Genomic DNA, 19903 nt, shown 5'->3' on the forward strand with positions numbered 1-19903 from the left:
GCAAGGCACTAAGTCTTTAGTAAAATAACAGTCAGAACCTAGGGCCCACAGGGCTGCCTTCCTTCGTAGGGTCATGGTTCAACGTTCTGGTTTAGAAATGGAGGAGAAAAGCCTACATTTCTATAAAAGAGAAAAGCTAAACAAGCTATGCCTTAGAATTTATTTTTGGTGGGCTAACCACTTACTGAGATAAGGGAAAATCCAAAGTAATGAAAAATTTGCATTATGGAAATCATAAAAAGTCATGACCCATTCTCAACTTCTGAACATTTAGGGGAAGCAAAGAATTATTCTAGGGAGATGTATGTTGAGAAATCCCCGTGGCTTACTTTCCTAATTTCCATCTATGCTTTTGCTAATAGAGATCAATGGGAAAGTAGAGTGCTTTGCCGGCCTCAGATGGAGAAGGTACCTTGATCAAGCATACTTGCAAATATACTTTATAGTCTCATTAGTGTCTGTGAAAGAGGGGAAAAAAGAAGGTTCAGGAGCCAATGGGAAACCAGCCAGTTTTTTAACCGACTGTCCTCTTCAACTTGCTGAAAATCAAAGGAAACTGTATGACTGTTTCTCAAAGTACAGAGAGAAAGCATATGAAAGTTTAAATTTTTACTCCACCCCACCTATTACTATAACAGTTAAATAGTCTGATAGCAAAACACTCATTTTTACTAAAAAGACCCAAATGTGGTTTATCCACTTTCAGATCTGAGTTACATTTAATTCTCTGCCGTCATTTTCCCCCTTTTTGTCAGATGGATGGTTTCATAGGCAATGGAGAAACTTTCCAAACTCTTTCTTCACGAAGCTGGTTTCTGTGTAAAGCAAGCACGTGAGCATCAGTGCACGTAGTAGGTCCTGGGTATCTCTGGCCAGAGTGGTTTTCACGTGGCTCCAGTGAGGCCTGAGAAGTGTATGGTCCACTGGCAGTAGGAATGGGACATCATGGTCCCTCAAACTTTCCCTTCCCGTTTTCTTTTGCTGCCCGGCAGAGAATATAAGGTACCCTACTTTGAATCAGAAATATGGTGAGTAGAAGCTGTTCGCAGGAACTCACACCTGGCACTCTCTATGAAGCAGAGGAACAGCAGCCCTAGAGAATCCCAGTGACATCCACGCATGATGCGTTGTACTTTGTACTCTGTCCTTTACACACCTTGGCAATCAAATGCACTGACCGCCAAAGTTATGGACTTTAGTATTAGAAGCACAATTACTAACTCTTTCCATCAGAACATCATCTTTTTTTCTTCACATCTTCATGGTGAAATTGGGTTTTGTTTTGTTTTTTTAAACTAAGGCTCACATGTTTTAGGCCCAGTCTAACATTTCAGCAGTTTTTTGCTAAAGCTGTTCCTGTGAGTACTACATGTGTGTAAATGATTCCCGACTTATTAGATTTCTTCCAGTGCGTGCATCCTGGCAGAAGACACCCAGCAGGCCTTGAGCACTGCTGCTGCTTCACTTCACGTAATGAATATTCAGAGGCTGCAGTCATTGAGGACTCAGGTGGCAAAAATAGTAAGGTGATTGAAGCAAACCCCACCATGGAAGCCAAATCCACATTACGGTCACTCAAACACTGATCACAGCGCAGATTCTGCATGCTCTGACCCTCGGACCCCACGAGGGGCGAGTCCTGGGGAACCTCCAATGAATCAGGCATCTGTTCCATACACCAACGTGCTCACGTCTTTCTGTATGATGTGTTGTAATCAGCATGTTGTTTTTAAAAGACAACAAGCCCTTCTGTAGTCCTCTCCACAAAATGCATTTAGGCTGATGGTACAGCATAAAGGATGCACTGTTGAGATCGCCAATACATGCATTGTTTTCCCCACAATGCAGTCAGGATCTCCATAGCAAAATTTAGTGTGTGTTTTGAAATCTTATTTTATATATTTTGTCACCATCAGCAGTTGAACTAAAGTAGGAACGGCTCCATTCTATTATGGGTTAAATTATGTTCTGTGCAGATCTAGTGGTGATGTATAAATTGCAGCCCTTCCTTTTTTTCAAAGGCTTCTAAAATAGGTTTTCAGAATTGGTGCTGGATTTTTGCTTCTGCATGTGCAGTGACTCTTGATTCCTCCCCTTTGGAGAAGCATCCTTTGCAGCATTCCCCCTTCTGAGGAATCACTTAGACACTTCCAGCTGGTGGCAGGGGATACAGCCATAATACTGCTTCCTCTGTCCCGGCTGTCTTCCACACTACGGTAAATGCATTACGATGGCTGCACTGTCTCGTAAAGGCTCAGGTAGAGGAAGGTGGAGGATGAAGTCTGGACACCGTCGTTTTGGTTTTTAAAAGCTTCAGCCTCTCCAGCATCTTTGCATTTTGAATGTCTTCCTGCTTCTAGTCACAGCTTTCTCTCCAGTGATTGGAATGCCACTGCAAGCCTGATTAAAGGTGCCTGAGGATACCACCTTTTACACGGAAGCCCTGTGTGCTTCAGAGGCTCTTTTTTAAATGCATTATGGCTCATGCAGCCTCACAATTAAAGAAAACCAGGGATTTAGAAATCAATGCTGAAGAAGAGCCTGAGAAAAAAAGGAAACACCGCAAACGGTCCCGGGATCGCAAGAAAAAGGTAGCTATGTATGCCAGAGCATATATCTTGCCTGGATTCTTTTTGTTTTAATTTCCTCCTGGCATCTGTTAGAAGCATTAAGGGCTATTTTTACGTGCTGGGTAGTGTGTAAATTGGGTGTGTAAATTGGGAACTGATGAAGAAACGCTGTGGCAGACCCTGGCCAGTGGATGGGCAGGGGAAGATTTCCTGCCATGGGGTGAATGCGGGGCTATGCGGAAGGTGTGCTTCACTTTACACAGGCAGGGCATGTTTCCGTGGCACGGAAGGGTGTTGCAAGGGAGTTAAAAGTAGTTTCCTCATAGCCCGATCAAGGTTAAATGAACTGCGGTGACTTAGGCTTGAGGGAGAGGCCAGAGAGCCAGCCTTTGTACTTCTTAGAGGTCTGTCTCTTGGAAAAGGAGCTTTTGTGCTGGAACTATGTCACATGTGTGCGTTTCTCAGGCAGCTCTGTGACCTTAAAGACGTAGCAGAAAAGTCATTTCCTGCTTTGCTTTTTTTTCCCTCTTTCTTGCCTTTTGCCTCTTATTTTCATAAGGTGCTTCTGGCTAGGTTGTGCAATGGAAATAAGCTGCTAGAAATAACTTTCCTTTATTAAATAAAGCTAAAATCAGTGAGGTTTGTTTTTTTCCTGCCCAGTGAGAGTGATTATCCTGAATGCAGGAATTCCTGTGACCTGCAACCTTCAACACTGATTGCTTTAGAGCCAAGCATGGGCATTGATGATCTCCTACTGATATTCCAATGCAGGGGGAAAAGAGGAGAAATATTCTAGGTCATTGGTGTTTTATTACTGCCTGAGAGTACTTATTGAGTATTTGTAGGCTTTGCCCTTAAATATGACTCCTAAGTACCAACCCAGGAGTGAGACCCCAAACCACTTTTTCTCCATGGCAGTTAATAAAAATTAACTAAAACTCTGTGATCTGAATATGGAAGTCAGATCATAAAGCATTTTTATGTGTCTTTGTGAGAATTCCCAAGGGAAAGATATTCTTAATCTGCTCTGAGCAGTGGTGCATGTGCTTTTGAAATGATATGCAGATTTCAGCTACTACATGTGCCTCCTTTCAGGAGTGACCACGAATATTTTGGGTACCTTTGCCATTTTCTTCAGAGTTAGGATCTATACAGGAAGACTCTCTGCCTCTTGTTCCATAGCAGACTTTAGGAGACCAAAGCTGGAGTGCTGCAATTGTTTTGCTGCAAGATGTTAAATATAGATAGTTCCTACTTCAATATTCTTGTAAATAAACTTCTTGAATTTATTTTCATAAAAGTATGAACTTAGGTTAAGAAATTCTGTGCAGCCATATTTCAAAGCATTGTACAGCGGAGTTGTTATGAAATTGCTGTATTTTGCTAGATTCTGGTCTAATTTTATTGTATTAGGTTTGTCTGTGGGTAGGTCACTATCGATTGCTCCCTCTCCACACATCTCTACCTGCCCCTAACATGATAAACTAGCTTCTAAGAAACACGGGAAAGGGTACATGTATTTGTATAAAGCTATGATGGCATCATCTGTGTCGATACTATACATAAGGGTGCTAGGCTAGCCAGGCTAATGTACAGCAGTTTCCTGTAGCAGCGATGACAGACCTGCTGCCTTTGTGCCTGGGCCCCTGTTTGACTTGGAAGCGACATAGGGAAGGCAGGAGGCAAAGGGAGTTTCTGGACTCACTAGTCCGAAGCAAATGCTTTGTGGACCAAAATGCTTTGTTATGAGTACAACAGAGTCTGTCCAATGTAAATCTCTTAGCAACCAGAAGGGAACATGGAGAAATATCAATATCGCTATTGTAAATGCGCGAGTGATTTAAATGTTTTGTTCTCAGGACACTCACAGAGGAGATCCAAAAAGTGGCTCATAGATAACACTTTCATTGCTGTTGTCCTTGCTAATTCATGGCATAGTATAATAGTTATATTCCCTGCCAAAGATACAGTGCATTACAGAAGATACAATATTCATCGTCAAATTATTTCCTGGACTACTTGTAATGCACAAAGTTAAGATTAAATTATTTTGAAGACACACTCTAGACTTCTTTCAGTGTTATAGCAGATACAACCCTTATTCCCTGCAAAATGAATTGTTTCAACTGGAGGTTCTTTTTTGTCACCTTTTCCTAAGATTTAATGAAGGCCTATGGGCTACTTTCTTTCATGTTGTAGACCTCATGTCAATTGAAAAAGCTGCTTTTAAATATTTTGTGGATTATTATGGGTATAGTTGTTCTTGTTCCTATGCAGAAATATCCTCTAGGATCTTCTAATTTCTTAAAAATAATAGTGAATACTCTCATAATATCACAAAATAGAAAAGTTTAGGAAAATCTTAAGAGTATCTAATTTACTAAATGAGGAGTTCGCTCCATGGCACTCTTGCAGTTTAGGTTTGAACAAGCCCAGAATGAATCTCTCTTGATTAAATCTTATGACACAGCATGATACAGAATGGGATATTACTAAATGTTATCATCAAATCATACATATATATGCAGACTTACCAGTGGATTCACATTTCATCAAGTTTTTAAAAATCCAGTGAGTTATACATTCAGTCTCTTTTGAATATATTAACCATGAATAAGTGATTACCAGTCAAAAAAAAAAAGTGGAGAACTTCTAGGAATTTATAATTAGTTGAATTTTAATAAAGACGTGTCTATTCTTGCCATAGTAACTTAAGTAGTGTTAAGAAAAAGGAAATCTTCCCATTTGTTAAAAGGAAATGCACCTAGGTGAATGAACCTTTAATCTTCTATCACTAATTTTTCTGTCTGGAAAAAAAGTTTTTATGAGTATCTAGTTTAAAAGTTGCTTGCCAGTGTGTTTACAAATATCCCTTATCCACACTTCCCCACTGCCCTTCCCTTCCACACTTCTCTGCTGATGGGCTGTTTAGCTTGGCAGCCAGTGGGAGGCATGCCAGCGGTAGACACGGTGCCTGGGATGCATTCATATTGGACCCTTGCCCTGACTAAGCAACTTGCAGAGAGGAACTCTTCATATCCCCTGCTCCCAGCAAGGTCACTGGTCCACGCAGTAGATGACTTATCCTACTGTGAACCCAGGAGGGTTTGAAGTCACAAACACTCTCCTATGGTGCAGGCTGCCGTCCCTGCACGCCCCTCAGTGCCACTGGCATCTGGTGCCATGTTACCTGCATGTTTGCCCTCTCCCCATGGGAACTATAAAATTACATTTCAATAGCAAGGAATATTAGGAGAAGTGATGCTAATTTGGTCAATAAGTGGTTTTTTTTTAGTATATTAATGGATGCTTGTATTTATTTACCATGTCCTGTCAAAAAAACTTTGAGGTAACCTAAGGAAATTTATATTAAAAAAGAAAACATTATGGAGTTCTTCCCTCCCTCTCTCCCCCTCTCTCCCCCTTTCTTCTTCTTCTTCCTCTTCCTCTTCTCCTCTTCCTTCTTTCTTCTTTTTTCTTCTGTGTGTGTGTGTGTGTGTGTGTGTGTGTGTGTGCATGGCTGGATATTTTCCAGACAGACCTCAGGTGTGTGTGTGTGTGTGTGTGTGTGTGTATGGGTGCGTGCGCGCACACACATGTGTGTGTGTGTGTGTGTGCATGGCTGGATATTTTCCAGACAGACCTCAGGTGTGTGTGTGTATGTGTGCGTGCACGCACACACGTGTGTGTGTGCCTGCCTGCCTGACGCAATGCTAGATACTGGGATAAGGGGCAAATAATTCCATGATTAATATGTTCTCTGATTATGATGACAAACATACAGTTAATCAGTGGCAGAGCAGGAGTGAATATTCATTGCTCCATTCTTATTGCATTCATTCAGCAAACATTTACTCAGTGATTTTTGTGCATCAGGTATTGCATCAAATGTTGGTGACAAAGGTAAACAAGGCTCTTAGTGGCAACAGAACAGTAGCTCCCAGCAGAGGCAGGGAGAAAGTTAAAAGTGCTACCTAAAGTATGAGAAGGAAGCCATGAAGCCCCCAGTAAGACCCCCAGTTGACTCATATGAGCTCAGAAAAGGCTCTCAGTGAAGCTCATCTTGGAGGAGGAGTCAGCAAGATAGACAAGCAGAAGGACAGGACTTCCATGCCCAAAGTGAGGGAAACAGAGAAGGCTATTGGGGTGTGTGGGAAACAAATAGGATTTTGGAATGCCTTGAGCAAAAGGGGCCTGAGTGTGTGGCAGGAAAAATGGCAGGAAAGTAGGCGGAGGCCAGAACACAAAGACCTTTGTATGTCAGCTTACAGGGTTTGGAAATCATCCTGCTCAAAGGAAGGACAGACCTTCATGGTGGTGTAGGGAGAGAGGAATGTCAACAGCTTTATGGTACAGAGCCCTCGATCAAGCATCTGTATTGTAGCAGCAGGGAGAGCAGTCAGGAAGCCCTGCTGGGGATCCAGCCACAAGATGCTGAGAGTCTGAACCAGGACGGAGCCTATGCCAGTGGAGAGGGGGTGTAGCATGCAGAAGATATTCTGGGGAAGACTCAGTAGAACTTGGCAGTGGATGTAGGTAGGATGTGAGAGAGCAGATTCTAGGGTAACTGCCAAGTTCCTGGCTTCAAGGGGAAGAGGAAGAATTAAATGTCCTGGATTCATGTCTTTTCTCCCAGGACATTTATTGACCACTTATTATGTACCACGTAGGTACATAATATAGGTACATAATAAGTGTTGCATTGCTTTATAGGTGGAGGCTCATTTAATCTTCACAAATAGCCCTACAAAGAAAAGTATTTTTATTATCCCCATTTTACAGGTAAGGAAACTGAGGCATGAGCCTTTATGCTGGTTGCCCAAAGTTTTCACACTAGTCAGTAGTAGATCTGGGATTCCAATTTGGGCAGTCAAACTCTCTAGCTTGTGCTCTTAACTACTATACTATACAACGTATATAGTGTGTGGCATTAGCATTTTCACAGCTATTCATCAGAGTAGGCCTGTTTCGGAAAATCTTTTAAATGATAAGCTATTTCCTAGACATATGAAACCTTAAATGATAGGCTTGATGTCTCTAAGTAACCCAGTATTGTAGTGTGTCTGTTTTTTTGCGGTAGATTTTAATGTTTTGCCTTAAGGTTCTGTTTTTAAAAATCTCTTTTGGAAGATAGAAATGAAAATTACCAACACCCCAGGACTTCAAATCCTCAGACACATTGAGTAATGACAACATCACAGTGTGTTAGATGCCTGCTGTATGTCAGGCAATATGCAAAGGGATTCCCATGGGTTATTCTTTTGCTTTTTCACAATTTTCCTATGAGGCAGGCATGATTTTCATCCCCATTTTCATAGATGAAACCAGAGCTTAAAGAACATACCTTGCCTGAGGTCCTATAGCTAGTAAATGGTGGACCTGGACTTAAACTTGGGTCATAGGACTTTGGAATCTCTATTTAACCACTGGGTTTATTGTAAAGAAACTCTAACACTCTCTCTTCAGGCCAAAGCAATTAATGGGTTTGAGATTTCAGAAGACGTGAACTGCAGTGTTATATCTTGCTGAAAAGTTTGGGGCTTCCTGACCTTTTACAGGCTTGCCCCGTGCCTGGTTACCTAGGTACCTGTGACGCCCGTGACGTAAGATGCCAGGCAGGGTGAGATTTTGTACTATAGTAGCTGGACTTTTGTGGGAGAGGATCATATGGACCCTTACAAGATCAAGGGAACCTGCTGTGTTTCCTGCTCCATTGAGTAGGTGGACTCCAGGTCTCTAGGAAGCCTGGTCTCTCTATTGGCATACTTGATATTGTGTACTGTAATTATGTGTTTATACCTCTGTCTTACCGAGGAGACTATGAGCTCCTTGAGGCCGTAGGTGGTATCATAATTATCTACTACAACAAAACTGGGGCTTGCTGGGTGGGTGGGTGGGTGGATGGATGGATGAGAGGGAATATCGTGTAAAGATTAAGAGCATCAACTATAAAGTAAAATTGTCTGAGTTCAGATGCTGGCTCTGTCACTTAGCTGTGTGACGCTGGGGAAGGTATTGAATCTCTCTGTGCCTCAGGCTTTTCACCTGCAAAGAGGATGTAATAATAGAGTATGCTCAGCCACAGCGATGTAATGAGATTTCAATGAGTGAATGTTAGAACAGTGCTTGGCACAAGGTAAGAGCCAGGCGGTATTAGTTGCTGCTGCTGTTCAGAATGTAGAGACAAATGAACAGAAGAATAAGTGGACCACAGTGTGGATACTTAGTGTTAGCCGACGTACTGAGGCATTAACCAAAGCTTAGGTTTGTTGTGCAGCTTGTCTCAGGGCACAGAAATAGCTGGCCTTGAAACCAAGTTCTGTTTCAAAGTCCCTTGCTTTGGCCATCTAAACCTTCACAGGAGAGGTTATCTTAAGGGAGGTTCTTATTAATGGACATGCGTGGTGAATATTTATGTCAAGAGGAAAATGATCACTTTTGAGATGTTCAAAGTTAAATTATTTAGTAATTGAATTTTCATAAATTAATCATTTAAATTTAACTGCAAAATCTAGATTTGTATAAGCCTTTATACTTAGTATACTTCTGCATTTAAATGTTTTAAGCAGAATCCAGTTACTGAAACCAAAAAGCATTGGTTTATATATGTATTGATTGTTATATAGGTTACACATTGAAGGAGAATGTCTGAATATAATGTTATACTGTCAGTTATGTAATCCAAATTTTATTCCAAATAAATATTTCTCAACAAGCAGTTTGCTGTAGTTTTGCCCAAACTGGTGTTCTAGTTTGTATAAATTAAAAGTAGAGGAGTTGAAAGCAAAGTAGTGGAAACCAAGCTTGAATCTGTCACACAGAGGTCAGATTTCATTCTGGCGCCTGCCCCAGTCACTCGAGATTATACTGTCACGGACCCGAACTGGCATCACAAAATGGGATGGTTCATTATTGTCAAATGTGGGCGCTGCCTATAAAATATATAGATTTCAATTTAGATTTAATGGATTCTAGTAAATTATTTCTCAGTCATGGGTGCCTTTCTGACTAATTAGGATTATATCCTCGGTTTGGTTTGAGCTTAGATGAAGCCCATTACAATGGGCAGGGCAGAGGCGACCATTCATATCTGCCAGGTCTGCAGCTTGCCTTTGGCAGAGCAAAAGTCATACTGTCATCACAGGAGAAGGATGTCTGGTCTGCATGGTAAAGAATAGGGAAATAGAACTAGGCCATAGGAGGGTTGGAAGGAAGGAAGTTCATGATTTTCTAGGAGGTAGAAGTCAGCAACACTGAAACATTTGTAATTTACCTTGTGACGTCTATTAGATGAACAGCATTCCTTTCTCCTAATGAAATGTAATTTTGTAAGAAGTATATACAGCTGAAGGAGGTACAAAAACATGGTAAATTTTATTTAATAGAGGATTAAAGACATTAATAAAGCAGGCAAATAATAAGGAGACAGATGTGGGGAGGGGGCTAAGTATTACACTTCATGATAGTAGAAAGAATGTCTCTTGGGGCTAAATGTGAGTTCATAACAGTGCTACTACTAAACTAAGTAGTTGTGTGGCCTTCAACTAAATTTCTTTGGGCCTCAGTTTCCACATCAATCAAATACGGATATTAATTTTTTCCTTGCTTACATGCGAAGAGTAGAGAAGCTGCAAATAAATGCATTTTACCAGGTTCTTGGCAGAAAGAGAGTACTGAGCAAGAGTTTCCAGCTTCCCCTCCTAGAGCATGGGCTCTCAGATGTAACTGAGTGACTGCAGTCAAGAAGGAGGTGGAAGAACTGAGAATATGTTTTTAGCAACTTTTGCACCTTGTAAGCCCTCAAAAAATTATTTGCTGAATTGATTTAGTGAATGCAATTTTACTAATAGACCACCATCCCCAAACAACCAGTTGAGTCCTGCAGTTAGCTCTTTGCAAACTTTTCCACAGCATTTGGGGAATTAAATCTGTCATTTTGAGAAATACTCCCAAAGACTCATATGTTAACTACACTTTCCATTCATTAACACTATTATTAATTAGCTTCTCTCGGTAGTTAAATGATTGCCTACGTAGATATTAAAGAAGGCTTAAGAGTCATATGCACTGATAGAGGAAGTATCAAGTAACTCTTTTAACAAATGAACTTTATTTTGCAGATTCGTGCATATATGTTGAAATATTTATAGGGGAAAAAAGTACTGACTTGGGCTGAATGAATCTTCTCTGTTTAGTTTAGGTATTATGATTACTGAGAAGAAATAAAATGTTACTTAAACAATCTGTCTATAAGATACAATACTTATAATTCATTACCAACGAATTTATCACCTCCTCTAGGTAGAATGGCCACAGTAGAGGAGGAGTTACAGTTTCAGGACACTTGGGGACAGAGGAAGGAATGAATAATCTGTCCAATGCAGATTAATCACCTTTGGGTTGCTGAACCCAAAGTGGCCCATTTATCAGCACGCTCTAAGATTGTGTTCTAAGACTGCTACTTGCTAGAACCTGTAAAATCTTCGATCACACACAGCAATTTACCCTTTATCTGACCAAACTGGTCCACTTTCATAACTGCCACTTAGAGTTATCAGTGTTTTAACACAATCCCATTCACATTAAACCAAACTGGAAAACCGAACCTCAAACCTGGACACCTTTCCTTAGACATTTTCGTCATAGACTCTATGTGATGTTTTATTTTTCAAAGAAGGACTATGCAGTGAAGTACCCAACAGCAAAGTATATGGAACAGAATTTACCTGTTCTTTTATTTATTGAGCTATAATTTCATTGAGGAACTACAGTACACCAGGCACTCTATTGGGTGCTTTAAGTAGACTCCTATATTGAATCCTTATGGTATTTTTATCCCAATTTTCTGGAATAGGGAAGTTAAAGTCTGAAAATGTATCAACAATTTGCCCAAAGTTGCACAATTAGTAAGTATAGAGCTGGAATTCAAACCCAGGTTGCTCAGATTCCCAGCCCTGTGCTTTTTCTACCACTCCTCACACCTGGACTCACCTCTGGGTCACCACTGGAAGCGTCATTTTCACAGAATACTGGACCCCATGAGGTGAATCTTTCCTGGACATGAAATGTCATGCTAGGGTTTCTTTCCCTAGAAAATCTCTAATAGAATCCTTCCTGTGATTTCTTTCCCCCAAAGAACAGTACAGAATGGGGCATGGAGAGTAGAGGGTGATATAAGTAGATGTAATAAATAAATTGACTTCAAATCACCTTCACTTCACATATTTACTGGAAATGCATCCTACCTTAATAGGGCCATAATCATATTCATGGTAAAATAAAGAAATGTACATATAAATTAATTCCCAAAATGTTTATATTTTTGAAGATAAGCAGCAAAATCATTTTATGTCAGCTGATTTTTTCAGTTTTTGAAACGAGTCTATTCCCACGTGTTTGCCAGTGCCTTCCATTTCATGTTTACCGTTTTTATGAGAAAATCGTGGAAGAAGCTGGCTTTAAATAACTTACTCAGGGCCTCAAGACAGACTGATTTTTTAGAGTTTAGATTAGAAATTAAAGTACAATTTTGTAGAATGGTAATAAATTGGCACCAACATCGCAAAGCTACTTCAGCTGATGACATAGACAAAATGTTAGAATTGAGTCACCACGGGCTTTGCCAGATTCTTATTATCAAGATAGAAAAGATCTCATATGAAGGGATTTTTCTCTTAGCTATAGGAAAAATGAATAAAAAGTTTAATTTGAGAGAGGGGACTTGGCAAAAATTACAGTTCTCAAAAATTGTGATGATTCAAAAATAGATGTTTTTAGGCTTTTTTAGCAAGACTCAGTTTGAATTGATAGGAAATCTACTAACAAAAGTTCACTTTACAGTAAAATAATTGGTAGGTGCCAAAGGCAATTGTCTCATTTAATGCTGGAATGAACCCTCTGAGTGAGGTGGCATTACTTGCATTCTGCTACCAAGGAAATTGAGGCTTAGATATTGAATTTATCAGTAACAGTGAGCAGAAAGCAGAGAGAGAACTTGAACCCATGACTGTTGGACTCTAACCACCCCCCTGCTTATTTCACTATTCTGCTAGCAGATTATTCACCAGTCATTTAAGATTCTTGCATATGGAGAAGGCTTTTACTGTCATTTTCAGTTATCTTATTTTCTCTATATAAGTGATTTTTATATCATTTTTATGCCTCTCGTCATCACCAATGTTATTGTTCATTTGTTTTTACATAGTAAATACTAGCTAAAAAGTGCTTTCTAAACAATGGGTGCATGACTGAAGCTTTATGTTTTTATCTTCAGATATTCCATGGGGATGTTAAGTATTATTGCAAAGCACAGAGCAGTTTTGAATCAGGTACAAAAAGATCATAATTGATCTTGGCACCGTGGATTTACAATAGTCTAGGAAAGCAACATCTGACGAACCGTAATCTTGAACAATGCATTTTGCTTTCTGTTAGTAAACCCCCAAAATCTCCAGTCTCCTAATTCCCTGCCACATATATGCTACCTGGCTGGTTAGGGGTGAAGCAGACGGGACGTGCTGGAAGGAACACAGCCTCTGAGGTCACTGAATCCCCACACTGTCCCCTGCTCCCTCCCTCTTCTGTAAGGACCTGCTGTCCCTCTGTGCGGTGGCTTGGCCACTGCAACCTGATTCAATAACATTATGAGTATATTTACTTAGCTCTGTCAACACTCAAAATGCATTTGCCTGCCCTTAAGTAACAGGAAGATAACCATATTGATGTTTAAAAACGCTGCCTGTAATTAATTTCTTTCCTTTGAAGCATGGCCATTGTTAACGATCCCGTTTTACTATGCTGCTTCAGCTGGAGTCAGTTCTTTGCCATCTAAAAATAAATGACTTTGTTATGCACATTTATTCCATCCACATTTATTCCAAATAGAATTAATATATTAATACTGGGAATGCAGGCATATGAAATTCACACGTTCACTTGTCTTCATTAGTATAGAATTAGTGATCCTGATAACACTCCTCAAATTCCAGCCTGTAATTCCTTTCAAAAGGTTTTGAATGTGCCCCATCTCTGCTGAAATTGGATCTGGGAGATGAGCATGAATACATTTAAAGTATGTGTCTTCCCTGCTGATGGGGTCATGCCCTGGCCAATGCGAGCCCTGGTCTTGATTCTCCGGTCGTGCTACGTGGCTTAAGGTAGTGTCTTTCTCTTGCTCCCATATGTGCGAGTCCAGATCCCGGTCTTCCTCTGATCTCTCCGTGGAAAAGCCTTGTCTTCAGCGGCCAGTTGTAATTTGATTTTACATAACGTGTTTCAGTGGATTTTCCACAGGATAAGATTAAAATAATTATATAGCCGTCCATTTGGCATCTGATAGGCATTATGTTTTTATCTGCTTTCTGGTGGATTAGTTAGGATTCCGCTGGGGCACAGGGAGGGTGAGTGCCCTCACGTTCATCTGGCATCCTCGGCTTTGACCTGTTTTCCTAGAGCTCCATTTCAGCTTTAGCCGAACCTAAATTATTAATATGGTCTGTGCTGTGCCTGCGTGTGGAGCTTAATCTGGCCTGTTTTTCAAAGTGCTACTGGGGATCTCTGAAATAATAGGAAAACGGATTTTTGTTGGCTCTGTGGAATGAGGGGGTGCCAGGCTTGGGTTTGAATGTCGACGCTCCTCTCTGTGGAGTCTCAAGCTCTGAGCCTCCGCGCCCTCACCCGTAAGGACACCCACCGCAAAGAGATGCTACGAAGACTAAATTGAACGTGAAGTGGCCAGCACAATGCAGTGATTCAACAAATGTTAATTCCTCCCACTTCCCCACTCCTTTCCTCTTCTCCTCGTCCACTTGGAAGAAACGAGAGTTTGTTTTATGCAAAGCATATTTAGTGAGTATCGTCAGTTAAAATGGAAAAGAAAAGTAAATTTGCTAAAGAGAATTACAAGCAGAGGGTACATAAATAAATAACTGATAAGTACGTGGGTGTGTTTATGTCGGGGGCGGGGATATGTATTCCAAAAAGAAGAGTTCAAAATCACAGCCAAATTTCTGTTAGGAAGAAACGTGGTGTAGGAGGCTCGGGTTCTAGAGAGGGGCAGTGGCTTTCCTCACGTCACGCAGCGCGGCTCTGACTTCTTCCGTGGCAGCCCCCCAGCTCCGATGCAGGTGTCTCAGTCGGCTTGGCGGATTTTCTAAATTGAGTGATAGGCGAGTCCTTTTTCCCTTAATGGAAAAAAGCCTTTAATGGGTTTACCTTTTGAGTTCCCACTAAAGGTCTCCCTGTGGCTCCTTGACTCCCAGAGCAAAAACCACTTGGGGTAAACTAGTCAGCTGAAGTTTGGTTCTAGTGACTCTCGTCTCTGATAAGCAATTTCCCAGGGACAACTGGGGAAAAGTGGGCAAACCAAGAACCGATTGCTTTTCTCACTAAATATTAACTGTCAAACCAGAGAAGATTTCTTTAAGAGCTTTTGACAGTATTTTAATACCTGTTGTGCCACTTGTACTCCCTGCTTGATCGCTTGTAATATGCTAGAACATTCTACGTGTTCTTCTAACGTATTTTTTCTCATCACGTAAGTAATAGACGTCCACTGCAAAAACAACATTAAACACAGGGAGACAAAGGTCACCCCGAGGAACATGGCTGTTATCACTTGGAAGTAGAGTTATTCAGTGTTTTTCTGTGCACGTATAGACTTGGTTTCTTCTTTCCTCCCTTCTCTTCCTTTTTTTCTCTTCCGTTTTCCCCCCTTTTCTTCAAAAATAAATGGAGATGAGATAATGATGGCACCTCCTGTTTTGCCATTTCGTGTTTTCCCACTAAAAATATAATATGAACATATGTCCATTTCATTAAATATATTCCTATGTTTTTGTGGATCTATAGCATTCTACTTTATGATTATACCAAAAAGTATCCAACTGATCTCTTATTTTTCTATATTTAGTTCATTTCAATTTTTATTATTATGAAAAATGCCACAAAGGACAATACCACTTCGTCTTTTTCCTAAACCATGGTGTTCTCGTTTTCTGATCTCCTGATTTTCTGGTGATTTTTTTTTTTTTTTTTTTTTTTTTTTTTTTTTATGGCATTCCAGGTCCTCCACTCTCAGGCCAGAGCTGACATTTACAACCTCATTTCCCACAGGTCCACTAGTTGGCCTCAGTTCTAGTAGGAATAATGCTACTTTGCACCACCCCTAGAGCATCTTCTACTTTCCCATCACCGGTCTTCGAGTCGCTCTGCCTGCAATCTCCCCTTCCCTCATTCTCTTCTCTACGAATGTCCCCACTGCTGGGGCTCATCCTGAAATGTTGGTTTGTCCAGCTGGAAGTCATTTCTTTCATCGTAATTATTATGGTCCAACTGTTTGTCAGAAAACTTAAGACACTCTACATGGAATTATAGTTTTTTTGTGAAGACATCCAGATAAAAAAAGTCACAAGGTTTGATTTTGAATTTCGGCAAGACTCCTAAGTGTGCAACTTGAGCCCTTTTCCTTGTCCCTGTCATATTGAGGTCCCTGACACAGTGGTTCTGAGAACCTTCCTCCACCCAGCTCCAGCAGCATCCTTCCCTCTCCTGCTGCACTGCAAGTTCCCTAGGCAGGAGCATGCCTGATCCATGGCATGTCCCAAATAAATGATAGTGGGTACACAGCTCTCCGTCCGGGGCTCTGTGCTTGTCCTCTAGCCTTCATTAGCTCATCTGTGATTCTTTTAGGCCAATGACTTTCAACTGGTGAGAGAAGAGGCTGCATCATATTTACCTGGAGTTAGTGTGACCACCTGGCCTGGTTTGCCAGACTGAGAGGTTTCCCAGGATGTAGGACTCCCAGTGCTAGAGCTGGGATGGCCATGCCCCTTTCCCCAAGGACATATTAGAGTTGGTGGAGTGTGGTGGGGCAAACAGTAGAGCAAGGGAGCGGTTCTCTATGCCACCTGTCTCTAAAACCATCTTGGTCTTGCTTCCTTTGAGGGCCTTGACTGCCTCCTGTGATTCTTATATCACATTTTCCCTCTAGGAGTCAATTTCCTACTTTTGAATTTCCAGTGCCATCAGTGGGCATTATTTCTTCCTAAATTTTCTGCCATTTCCTAATATGTAAGTATACATACAGTGGACCCTTCCACATGCCATGCCTTAGTGAATCTAGGAAAGTACATAAAATTCAGCTTTGGGCAACAACTCCTGCTTTCATTATTTAGGGTTCTACCTAGGACTAACTTTCTTTGCTTTTACCTCTCTGGCTTTTCAACTCCTGGGATCTTGTGTCTCACTCACCTGCATTCTTGTTTTGATTATTACCAACTTTCACTTTTCAAAGCTGTCTCCTCCTCCCACCTACCCCACCTTAGCCAAGAGAGGACATTTAAACCTTCTGCCCCTACGAGAGGCCCCTGGTCTGGCTGCCACCTTCCCCCAGGGTATTGGACATAAACAGACATAAAGATCATTACTACTTTCTAATTTAATTCTAGTTTCATTTCTCATGTCCTAGCCAGAGGGAGCCTGCCATTGTTTAATTAAATGTTTTGATGAAGGCTGCTACAAAGTTACATAACTAAAATGTTACCTATGCAAGCGAATCACTTCTTACTCAAATTTACATGATGGAAACAAAAAACATAATTTCAAATTGTTTTATAATGAATACTAAGTAAAAAAAAATCTTGTCAATCACTCAAATTATACCAATCAAATTATATTTAATTCATTAGTGGTGACTTATGGACAGCAGATGAAAATATATGACTCAGTCACTTCATTAGAGTGAATAAATGAATGATTTCATTTATTTTAAGTGAAAAGATGTGCTACTGTAGAAATCTGAGTTTGAACCTATAGGGTTTATGTAAAGGACAAATGCATCGGTTTTGAAGGGCAGAGTTGCATGGAAAATTCCCAGAGAGTCACTAGACTTAAAGAATCTTGGAGATGGACCATTGAGGTCCCTGAGCCGGGGCCTCTGCAGAGCCTGTCTCTCCCTGACAGTAGCTCTGTGCATTGTTTGCGAGTCTCTGCTTATGAATCGCCTGCGTGTGGAAATGTCCTACCTCCGAACATAGTCCCCGTTTCTGAACAGTTCTGATTGCTAGAACATGCTCTCTTATTTTTTGAGACTAAATCTAGCACCCTGTTATGTCCACCCATATGCTAGCTATTTATATAGATGAGGATAGTGATATGTTGGTACTGCTGCTTCTCTCCAAGTTAAACGCTCCCTGTTTCTTTAGTTGGTCTTCATAAGACATGTCGCCAAATCCCTTCTTAGCTGTCATAGGATACCTAGAATTGACGTGAATATTTCACATGTGGACTGTCCAGCTTGTGATGTGTTGATACAGCACGTCCTCAGCTGTTGCCACTATTGGTAAAAGGGGCCAAGGTCACGGTTGTTTTGGGGAGAAGGCAATTGAGAGCCTATGGGAACTTTTCATGGGAACTTCATTTCTGTTTTGCACATAAATTTTATTCTTTAACTTTTAGGTTTATCTCTTGGTTGGCATTGAAATATATACATTTGACTGATTTGTGAATATATTGGAACATTTGTAAACAGCAGCAAAGTATAGATTTATAAAGATGCAAAATCTTTGTCCCTCTAATACTTATCTTCTGTGTTTTCCATTATAGTATCTCCCATTACTTTATGCCTCATACTGAGAAATTATTTTCTAAATAATTGTTAAGGACCAACCCCATGCCCTACATTGTTCTTTCTCTCTTTTTTCTTTTTCTACTTGGCTTCTGCCCTTCTATTTTTGTCTCTGCTTTCTTTTCTTACCTTCCTTATCATAAAAGTATTCACTAGAATTCACTAGAACAGATGGAACTATTTCAATATTGTATACAAGAGAAGAACAAATTATATAATGTGTTGAAATTTATGAAATGTTGGTTTTCGTATATTTCCGACTCACCAATTTAATCAATAAATAGTTGGCTTCTTAGGGACTAACATTGATAGATTGAATCCTTAGAAACTAACAAGTATGTAGAATTATTTTGACAGAAAAATTATCTCATAATAAAGACATAAGAACAAAATTCTGAAATATTTGACTATTTGTTGTAGTACAGTGAATATGAAACATACATGTTATTTTGATTCAACAGCATTTCAACATTTCAGTTCCACTAACATTTATATGCTCTGGAGATACAAAGAGAAATAAAACATTCTTCTAGTCCTTTGGGAACTGGTAGCCTTCTAACAGAAACAGACAAGTTTAAAAGAATTAAAATAGTCTTGATTGGGCACTGTTGGCTCACACCTATAATCCCAGTGCTTTGGGAGGCTAAAGCAGGAGGATAGCTTGAGGCCAGGAGTTTGAGACCAGCTTGGGCAACATAACAAGACCCCATCTCTACAAAATTAAAAAATTAGCCAGGCATGGCGGCCCTTGCCTGTGGTCCTAGCTACTTGGAAGGCTGAGGCAGGAGGATCACCCGAGCCCAGGAGTTTGAGGTTACGGTGAGCTATGATTGGGCCATTGCACTACAGCCTGGGTGATAGAATGAGACCCAGTCTGTAAAAAATAAATTAAAAAAAAATGAGACCTAGTCTATACAGTTGATATAGAAAACATACAAAGTGCAGGGGAGGACTTTTGAGAGGGCATGTCTACCAGGACAGAAGGTAGAAAGGAGACAGATACGGCGATTGAAGCTGGTCCTGAAGACTGAGAAGTGTGGGCAGATGTTGTAGACTGCATGGGTAGAAAAAATTTCAGAAGAGAATTGATTGGACACGATGATTTACCTAACATGGGTGAAAAAGAAAGAAAAAATCCCAGGAGGACCTGGGAGAGATGTCAGACGTGAGAGTCTGAGAGGCTGGTTACACCTCGTGTTGAGGGAGGAATGCAAAGGCTTCCATTTGTCTAAGGTGTGCCTTCCTCTTTCCTTCTGCTTTCCCCTATTCCTGTCAGGTATTAATATTTTTGCAAAGTAAGAAGTGTTATCTTATGTTGAACTTGGGTTTTCAGTACTCGCTCACAAGTGCTAAAGTCCTAGAGTTGGAACACCTGAGAGAACAGCAGTCCACTGAGCTGATGAGTTAGCAGCCTGGAGAATAATTACTGAATTATTTTGAGAAGTATTGAAGCCATTGATTTTTGTGTAAGCTGTTATTAACTGGGCAAGGGGAATGTTAGAGATGGTTGAAAGGCTTCTCAGATTTGAACTATGAAAATCTTCATGGTAAGACCTGTAATGTCATATTCATGTTCTCCCATATACTGTACTGTAAGTATTTGTTATATTCATGATAACTCCTTTAAAACGGTGTCATGTTTTAATGTGTCCTTCTATTTTGACAGTAATATTTTTATAGTGATTTTTAAAAAACAGAAAAGTAGAAG

General features: G+C 40.4%; 1 protein-coding gene across 2 annotated transcripts in view; it reads left to right on the forward strand.

Moving 5' to 3' along the window:
* ANK3 (ankyrin 3, node of Ranvier (ankyrin G)) overlaps positions 1-19903 on the forward strand; it is a 515090-nt gene that overhangs the window by 164703 nt on the left and 330484 nt on the right. The window contains exon 1 of one of the 2 annotated variants that reach the window (XM_012657554.1): positions 2478-2591. The exons of the other annotated variant lie outside the window; for it this stretch is intronic. Within the exon in view, the coding sequence (XP_012513008.1) occupies positions 2478-2591 (114 nt within the window). Of the gene's footprint in view, positions 1-2477; positions 2592-19903 lie in introns of those variants that run through there. 2 annotated transcript variants of the gene reach the window in all.

Source organism: Propithecus coquereli, unplaced genomic scaffold (assembly GCF_000956105.1).
Source record: "Propithecus coquereli isolate 6110/MARCELLA unplaced genomic scaffold, Pcoq_1.0 Scaffold115, whole genome shotgun sequence".
Taxonomy (NCBI): Eukaryota; Metazoa; Chordata; class Mammalia; order Primates; family Indriidae; genus Propithecus; species Propithecus coquereli.